Source organism: Camelus ferus, chromosome 11 (assembly GCF_009834535.1).
Source record: "Camelus ferus isolate YT-003-E chromosome 11, BCGSAC_Cfer_1.0, whole genome shotgun sequence".
Lineage (NCBI taxonomy): Eukaryota > Metazoa > Chordata > Mammalia > Artiodactyla > Camelidae > Camelus > Camelus ferus.
This window is the reverse complement of record NC_045706.1, coordinates 30,691,401-30,700,866: the sequence shown is the minus strand read 5'-3', so window position 1 is coordinate 30,700,866 and position 9,466 is coordinate 30,691,401. Positions and strand designations below refer to the sequence as shown.

At 37.0% G+C, this 9,466-nt stretch overlaps 1 protein-coding gene across 1 annotated transcript in view; it reads left to right on the top strand.

Moving 5' to 3' along the window:
• CEP55 (centrosomal protein 55) overlaps nt 1-9,466 on the top strand; it is an 18,664-nt gene continuing 9,198 nt past the window's right edge. Inside the window, exons 1-4 of the mRNA XM_006183658.3 lie at nt 1-279; nt 1,813-2,007; nt 3,792-4,067; nt 6,269-6,337. Of these exons, the coding sequence (XP_006183720.1) occupies nt 1,825-2,007; nt 3,792-4,067; nt 6,269-6,337 (528 nt within the window). The 5' untranslated portion in view covers nt 1-279; nt 1,813-1,824. The remainder of the gene's footprint in view (nt 280-1,812; nt 2,008-3,791; nt 4,068-6,268; nt 6,338-9,466) is intronic.

The window sequence follows — 9,466 nt, the reverse complement described above, 5'->3', positions numbered from 1 at the left end:
TTCAAACTCCCGGAAGCGGCTCCCGCGCCAGAGGGTGTGGCTGGGCGGACGCGAGCGCCGCGCCTCTCCTCAGGTGCTGGCTGGCTGCGGGGCGGCGGCCGCAGCCCCAGGGCCCGCGGGGCACCGCGAGGGAGGTGGGGTCGGCGGGAGACCACGCCGGTTGGGACTCAATCTCTGCCCGCCGTGTCTGGCCCGCTTCCCTGGTGCTCGCTCCGTGCCCGACACCTGGCTGGGCGCTCCACGACCGTCGCCGGTTCGATCCCTCCCTTCAGCTTTGCGGTGGGTATTATCGTCCTCTTCCAGGCGGGCGCCGAGAGGCCGAGTGACCTGGCCGAGGTCTTTCGTTAGTACAGCATATTGCCGGTTAGCAAGCGCTTTCATGTCTGGGCTTCAAACGTCTTCATTTTAAAAAGTGCCCCTGGTTGCAGTCTTTTTTTGCTTGTCTCTCTTCCCATGTGAGATTTCATGTGCCGGTTTCCGGAAGATTGGCGTCCACTTGCAGACGACGTGGCCTGTGATAGATGCCTTGTGTCCTTTGCTAGTTATCTTAGGCTTTTATCTTAGAATGAGCGAAAATCTAGCACTAACCTTTTGTTAGATGGCCTATTCAGTATCAGCTCAGTGTACGCAGTTCTGGTATTTTCAGGCTCTCTGAGTTCATGCAGGATGACCTTCCATAGAGAGTCACTTCCATAGAGAAGCCTTCCCCCCAACTGTGTCTGAGAGGTCTCCCCTGTTTCTGTTGGTACCCTTTATCGTGTTCTTCATTTCCTGGATAGCGTTTATTTTACAACTTGAGAATCTGTATTTGTTTCCTTGTTATTGCCTGCCTCCTTTGCTAGGTTAAAGATTCCGTTGTGTAAGGGACAGGGCTCTTTTTCTCTTTTTCCTTTTTTTTTTTTTTTTTTTTGCCTGTTTGTGCTCAGCACCTATTAAGCTGCCTGGTAAACTAAGCTCGCCAATATTTTTTGAATGCATGAGTAGTCTCATATTCCTCTGGATTCCTTTGTCACATCACCATTATGTTATCTTCGGGTCCATAGGTGGAAGAATGCTTTCTAACCTCCCTAATTAAAGCTACTTTTATTATATGCATAGTACGTTTTGCTATATATTTTACTCCTAGATTTTATATTATTATACCTTTGCTTCTAAAATGTCATCTAATACTGTTAGCAAATCGGCTAGTTTTCTTCTTACTTCTTATTCTTAATTCCTGTCATTCCTGAACTCCATGAATACTGTGTCTTTTTTTCCTATAAATGCTTCATTGGATTCTTCTCAGTTCTGACCACTGCGCTCCCTCAACTATTAAGATAGAACTAGGCTTGTCTTCTAAAGTAGAGGACCCACCATTATGCCAGGTAATGACCATATTTCAATGGCCATATACTCAGAATTATATTATCTACTACTAGCTTTTTATTCCTGGGTAAAATATGTCTTTGTGAACTACTTCTTTTAGGCTTCATTTAATGGTTTAATCATTGATTATGCCTCCATTTTTTTTTAAACGAAACTTTTCTATTGAAGTGGGACACAGGAACAGAATCCTACACAAACATTAAGTGTACAGATTGACATATTGAATACTCCTTATGTATCTACCACCCAAATTAAAAAATATATATTGTTAAACCAGCAAGCTAGAAGCCTTACCCAGTCCATCTCCCATAACCCACTGGTCTGGCTGTATCACTTCTATTTAGATAGAAAGGTTATTCTACTTAGCAAATAGGTTATTAGACCTTTTCAAACTTGAGATGTGACCTTGTAAACTTATAAAATACAATTGTATTTTTCTTTTTACAGACACTTGCAAAGATGTCTTCCAGAAGTCCTAAAGATTTAATTAAAAGTAAATGGGGACCAAAGCCTAGTAACTCCAAATCAGAAACTGCATTACAGAAATTTAGGGGAGAAATTGCAGCCTTAAAAACAACAGTGGATGAAATCGCAAGTGGAAAAGGAAAGCTGACTGATCAAGAAAGACACAGACTTTTGGAGGTAAAACCCTTCAAACTGTAGTAAGCTTTACCGCAGGAGATGAGAGCGTATTCACCTAATGATGATACAATCTAGTTTTTTGGTTCACTAAACGTAAAAAATCAAATTGAATCGTTTCAACTTTGGGATTTAGATTTTAATGTGAATGTTTAAAAACTTATTTTATCATATATGTTGACTGCTTTCCAAGTATTCTTTGTTTTCAGGTTTTTTTCATTACATATATTGGCATTTTGCATTCTGTTAAACTGTATTTCCTAATTTACAATTTGTTATGATATAGTCTGTAAGGCAGTTAGGAATTTATTAGAACTGGAAGGATTTAAAATTTTAATCATTAGATTTTAATTTATTTTGCAAAAGTACTTTTATTATTCATAGTTAGAAAATAAATGACCTGTATTAAATACTAATTTGTTGAATTTCTTTAAATTTTATTTTATAGGCATATCATAAAACCGAGTTACTTACTGTTTTTTAACATATATTGAGGTGAATGCTTGTTCAAGCATTGAGAAATGGGCTATCACCAATTCTTAGACACAAAGATTGTTTTGTAATCTGGTGAAGGAATCTAATAGCTTCCCTGAAAGATCTCTTTCAAATTCTTTCCATTTCTCAGGAACATTGGCTGTCAAAACCCATTTATAATCAGTTGAAAATAAACCTCCTGTAACTTCTACCCATTTGTTCTAATTGTGTCCATTAAAGCAGAACAAGTCTATTTTTTATCCAACTGACAACTTTTAAGTTATCTGAGGAAATCTCACTTCCTCCTACTTTTCTGTAGACCAACCCCACATTCTTCAGCTTTACTGGCTTTTTCTCATCCTGGTCACTTTCCTGAACACTTTGTGGTGTGGTCAGATCCCTCTTGAATTATTCATCCAATATTGTATACAGTGGCAAACACAGGTTGAAACAGTACTATTATTTCCCCTAACCTGGATGCTGTACTCAGTGAAAGCTTAAAATTATAGTGGCTTTTTTTGTAACTATCATACTACTGTCTTATCTTAAGCTTACAGCCAACTAAAATCTCATCATTTTCACAGGACCATCCAACTCAGTTTCCCTATCTCTATTTGAACAACTGCTTCTCCCCTCAACCCCCAAATGCAACTTTTTAGTTGTTTTTTTTTTCCCTTTGTTAGCATGTAAAGCCATTCTGTTAACTTTTCCTACCGTTTCTTTTGGTGCTTTCTCCCTTATGCCAGCAGTTTAGCAAGCATGCCTTCAAATCCTTGAAAATGTTGAACACTTCTTTGAAGATCACCTTCTAGATTTGATACTAAATCATTTAATAATAAGAAGCAAGTTTATAAATGCACTTTTACCCAGCTGTAACATTCTGTAATTTTAAACTTCTGTCGCTTCAAGTTCATCAGTGAGCATGTATCTCTTGTATGACTCACTTTTAGCCTGTAAGATTATTAGAACTGGTATGATGGAGGAATGATTAGTGGATACTCAGGTAAGAACCAGCTTTTCCTTAGCTTTCTGTCACCACTGTTGACAGAGTTGGTTTCTCCTTTCTGTGTCCATGTCCCATTCATTTTATATATGTCTTAACTACAGGACTAACCATATTGCATTAATGTGTTAGTTTACCTGTCTATGAGCTCTCCGCATAAGACCTTGGTTTCTTCTTTTTTTGGCCCTAGTGTCTGGTATAATGCTGACTCAATATGTAATCAACACTTTATAAATGCTTAGTGTAGTATACTGTTTACTTTCACATTTGACCTGGCTTTGTTCTAAGATTCTTGTTAGTTTATATCTAGAAAATTCGAGTCCTTGAAGCTGAGAGGGAAAAGAATGCTTATTGCCTCACAGAGAAGGACAAAGAAATACAGCGACTCAGAGACCAGCTGAAAGCTAAATACAGTACTACTACATTGCTTGAACAGCTGGAAGAGAAAACAAAGGAAGGGGAAAGGAGGGAACAGCTGTTAAAATCCCTGTCTGAAGAGACAGATGTATTGAAAAAACAGTTGTCTGCTACAACCGCTCGGCTTGCTGAACTTGAAGGCAAAGCCAATACACTTCATTTATCACAGGTACTAATTTCTTTAAACATAGATTTTTTTTTAACCTTTCTGTTATAGTTTGTAATTCTTATGAAGAATGAGTCTATTGAAGTATGCTTTGTCAGGTGGTGAAACAGGTAGTATACTAACAGGTTACTTTGTTTTTTTTAATAGCCTGGTACTTCTCCATAAATAAAAATAGGTAATATGGCTCCCTCCACTCCCCACACCATTGTTTTGCCCAGGTATGCAGAATCCACTGTGTATCCACAACTGTCAGGAAGATTTTGTTTAATTCTTTATTCATGAACACAGTAGGCTTCAATTTTTGATTATTTTTCATAGTTGTGACACCCAATTATATTATTCAAATATGCTTTTCCTAACTACATGTGGCTTTTTCTCCTCCTTTTTTGTTTTAGAGTCACTAGTGTAGCAGAAAGAGCAAGGATTTGTGGGTAGGCAGATATGAGTTTAAATCTTGGTTCTTCCACTTGCTAGCTGTGTAACTGAACAAATTCCTTAACCTCTCTAGCCTTAGAGACGACACTAGAATTCACCAGACTCCTCTCCTAAACCTTAATTTTCACATGGGTAAAATCTGAATAAGAATTTTGGAGATTAAATGCTACAATGTATATACATTACCTAGGATAGTGCCTGACATATAGTAAGTGCTAAATACATGATTTCTCATTGATCATACCTTTGATTCTTTTGGAAGTTTGAATAACACTAACACTACAATTATTAATACCACCTATAGAAGAAAATATGTAGCTTTCAGGTATAATATCTCTATATTGTTAGACGTCTCTGTACGTTATCTCCCCTTTAGGGTAGTCAGATTGATTAGACCTATAATTTATGTGCATTCTCATAGATGAACGATTGAGTTTTTCTACAGATAAGTTCAAAGAGGTTAAGTTTTTCTACAGAATTTCCATAGAGCTGAAACTCATGAAACATTACAGTCAAATCCAAAGTGGTTGACTAAATGTTTCCTTAAAACTCAAGGATTAGTTTCTCCCCTTTTAAAGATAGAAATGTAAATCTTGGTAGAAATGAATAATTTTTAAAAATGCATTCTTATAGTAATTGTGTGGGAGGCCCACTATTAATTTCTGTATGATCAGCATGTCTAATTGCTATAACAACCAACCTCCAAATGATTATTTTTCATATGACAAATGATGATTTTTCTTTCATGTCACAATCTAGTGCAGGTTGGAGTGGAGAAAGCTTTGCTCCACAGAGTCATTCAGAGATCCAGGTTCGTTCCTTTTAGTGGAGGAAGGACTATACCCCTGTCCCTCAAGGTGCAGGTCCTCTATACACAGCTGTGGGCTAGAGAGCATGTGGAGAATTGGGGGAGCGTGGGGGCTAGGCCTGGGATTAGCATATCTCACTTCTGCTCACATTCCGTTGGTCAGAATTCAGTGTCATGACTTCACTAACCACAGGGAATGCTGGGAAATGTAGTCCACGGTGCACCCAGGGATAAAAGGAAAGGGGTTTCGTGAACTATCTCTGTCATAGTTTCCACCTAAGAGACTAAATTGAAAGGGAGAAAGGGATACATACTTAGAGTGAGTGTCTAGAGCCCCTTTGGAGAAAAGAAAATATATTTTGAGCTTCCTTGCCAGGCTTCACACAAGTCTCTTGCCTTACAGCTATTAAAAGCCAGAGATAGAGCTTTTAATGAATTTTGTTGGCTAGCCTGGGTACCTAACCCCCTACTTCCCCTCTTTTTCCTCTATGAGAAAAAGAAGGAAAAAAGAGGAGACAAATTATGTTTTGAGATCTATACGAACGAATACTAATTAATACTATTGGTAATACAAGTGTAATTCTAGAAAACAACTTTTACCTTTCATCTGACAATTTAATGTTTTCCAAATTTCATTTTAGTAGCCCAGTTTTTTGTTTTGTCTCCTTCTGATGAAAACCACTGGACTATTCATATGCATTGAGGACTATTCTGGTGATCGGGGGTCCAGAGGAACCTTACAAGTCAGATTAGATATGAAATCTCAGGGTTTCCAGTCTGCTTAGGAAGCTTCCAGGATGTCTTCATTCTTCTCTGCTACCTATCGTGATAGTTCACCAGCATGAACTAGATCTGATTTGGGGGTGCCCCTGTGAATATACTGTATTATTATGGAACTGAATAAACTAGGAAACTTCTGTTGTTAAATTTACAATGTTAACTAACATTGATTTACTTACAGACTGTGGCTGCAAGTTGCTTCAATGCGTCAGTGAGTAGTATTCATGAAATGGAAACACAGCTGAAAGACGTAAGTTCACTTTTCTTTTATTAAGTTGTAGCTAAAGAGGACTAATTCATTTATTTTAAAATCTCATGGAAATTGACAACATTAATGCTGTGACTTGAAAAAAATCTTTTGAAGAGACAGAGAAATGAATGGTTTGATATCATCTCTCTAGATTACCACCTGTAAGTCTCTTTCCAGGAGTTCAAGAAGGCCAGGAAAGCTTACTTCCTCTACGTGTGGTCTCTTTAGGCTAGAAAGCCCTAGAAATCACTCATTTCTACCAAATACCTCAATAATATCCCTTCTCCACCTAAATCTAATTTGCCCAACTATTTTATTATTTTAATGTAATTTAATTTGTAGTTTCTTTTCTTTTTGTTTATCCATGCAAGATATACTCTTTAGTTTGACATTATTCCCTTGGAACCACGATTTGCTTTCGTAGTTTGGAAACAAAACACATTCTTTGTCTACTCAACGTTTCTCTTCTCTAGAATTTGATAAGAGGTTATTTTAGATATGTCTTAAAGCTGTATTATTTCAGACTTATGTCTTCAATGGATTGATGGGTTTCGCTGGAAATTAAATAAATTGAGGACACAAGACTACTATTTACAGTGTATTTTTTTCAAGTTTTAAGATTAGGTAGGCAAAGTATGAAATTCTTGATTTAATTATTAGGCTAGTATGTAGATATTGTGATTCCAGAAATATTACTGGCATGTCTACCCTGATCTAAGTATGCTCTTAAGATTCCTGTTTTGTATCTCATCTAGCAGGTATACCTTGAGGTTTATTTGATCTTCGAAAGGAGAATTTAAATCTGTTGAGTGTCTGTATAGTGGGGTACCAGAGTCCCCTCATCAAAATAATTTATTTAGAGGTAACTAAAATAATGAAGAAACATAATTCTTAAAGAACTATCAGAATAAGTTTTTTGTAGGTCATATATTATCCCCAACATCTAGAAAGTTGGAAAGACTTACTAAACGGAATCTTGCAAAGTTTCTTGAATTGTACTAGTGTTATTTTTATGTAAAAATGATTAATACGGCATAGAACCTGAGATTCTCCATTTCCAGTAAGCTTCAGATGCGGCTGCTACTGCCATTGATCTGAGGACCACCCTTTAAGAATCATTAACTTAACATTTGAGGAGCAAGAGGTGGTTTAGCTCTGGTTATCCCTTTGGAATCTCAGCATATCTTTTAGACCAGCAGAATTGTAGTTGGAGGATTTAGGAGCAGGGAAAGAGAACTCTCACTCTTCGGAGTCCTTAATGTCGTATTACTTGGCCCTTGAGCTCAGCAATTCTAGACCTACACCCCTCTGCAAAGCTCCCACACAACTTCCTGTGGAAGTTTGCCCACCTCTTTTAAGAATCAGTATTTGTTATACTAAAATAAGCCCTAAAAACCTATGTTTCCCTTTCTTAAGGCCGAGCTATTATCATTCCTCAGCTACCATTTAGGTCAGTTGATATTTTGAAATAACTACAAGGAGTTAATGCTGTGAACATTCTCTAGTGTCAGTAACTTTGAAACCAAATAGCTAAAAGGCAGTTTTATAGGCATTCCTCGCTCTTAATTTTAAAAATCTGATTTTTCAACAGAATTTAGGGAAGATAAATTAATAGTTACTTTTTAACTTTTTATTTGGGAAAAAAATTCAAATTCACAGAAAAGTTGTAAGAATGAAAAATGGTTCATAGAAGCCCATGTATTCTTTACCAAACTGAACCATTTTCAACATTTTACCCCATTTCATTCTCTTTCAGTCCCCTCCCCTGTACACACACACACACACACATTTTCTTCTGAACCATTTGAGAATGAGTTGTGTATATCCACAGCCCTTTAAGCCTAGTTACTTCAACGTGTATTCCTAAGAATGAGGATATTCTCTTACATGACTACAGTACAGATGGCAACTTTAATAAGTTTAACATGGACACAATACTTCTTTTTTTTTTAATTGAAGTATAATTGATTTACAATGTTGTATTCTTTTCTGGTGTACAGCATAGTGATTCAGTTCTCTCTATATATGTATTTATATATATATGTATATATACACACAGGCATATCCTTTTCATATTCTTTTTTGTTATAGGCTATTACAAGACATTGAATGGACACAATACTATGTAGTCTATCATCCGTATTCCAGTTTTGTCAACTGACACATTTTTTCCTTCCTCCAATATAGGCTAACTTTTCAACCTGTGTTAGAATTTTTGCCCAAGGACTATTTAATGGATCCCTGCCAAAGCAGGAGGAAGGGCATCAGTAGCATTCCACACAGCTTCACTTTTGCCTACTCTTGTTCTGTATTTTTATTGATAACTTGGATGGAAATGGTAAATGCGTGTCTAACAAATGAGTAGATGACACAAAGCTGGAAGAGACAATTAATGCAAGGAGGACTCTAAGGTTGCAATACTCATAATATCAACAATTACTGATCGCTTTCAGGTTCATTTATTATTGATTCTATTAAGAGAAGAAAGTAATGGAAAGTGTCAGTGAGGTCAGGAGTAAAGAAGTGTTTACTACTTTTTTGAAGTAACATCGCCATCATGTGGCACTTTAGAATATTGTCTCTCACATCTTAAACCAATGTAGTTTTGTTTCTTGTACTTCAGTGATGTATGGACAGATTCATTTAAAAGAAGAAATTTTTCATGACCATTCAACGTTGACTTTAATTATTTACATTTCTTAAATATGTACAGATTTTAAATTTGGTATAAAATTAGGTATCTTTAGCATCTAATACAATGATTTATAAATATTTGGATATAAGCTTGCTTTTTGAGTCATACAATGCCATATCTCTTATCAGCTAAACTTGAGTGTATAAAACAGAGTGGCTATACAGTATGTCCACTTCATACATGAACTCTCAAGCCACACAAGGAGAATTAATGTTAGAGCTGCGTGAAAGGTGCAGAGAGAAAAGTGGCTGGAGGGAGGGCCCTGGATTAAGTCTTTGATTCCAGAGACTGCCTCTGTCCTAATCCATTTCCTAGTTCTATACAGAACAGACACTGAAAAATCCTTTAAGCCCCATACCTAGAAGCTTTGCTTATGAGTTTGTAGGATGTTTGTGGAAGCAGCCTAGCAACGGTTGGAGGAACTCTCGAGACTT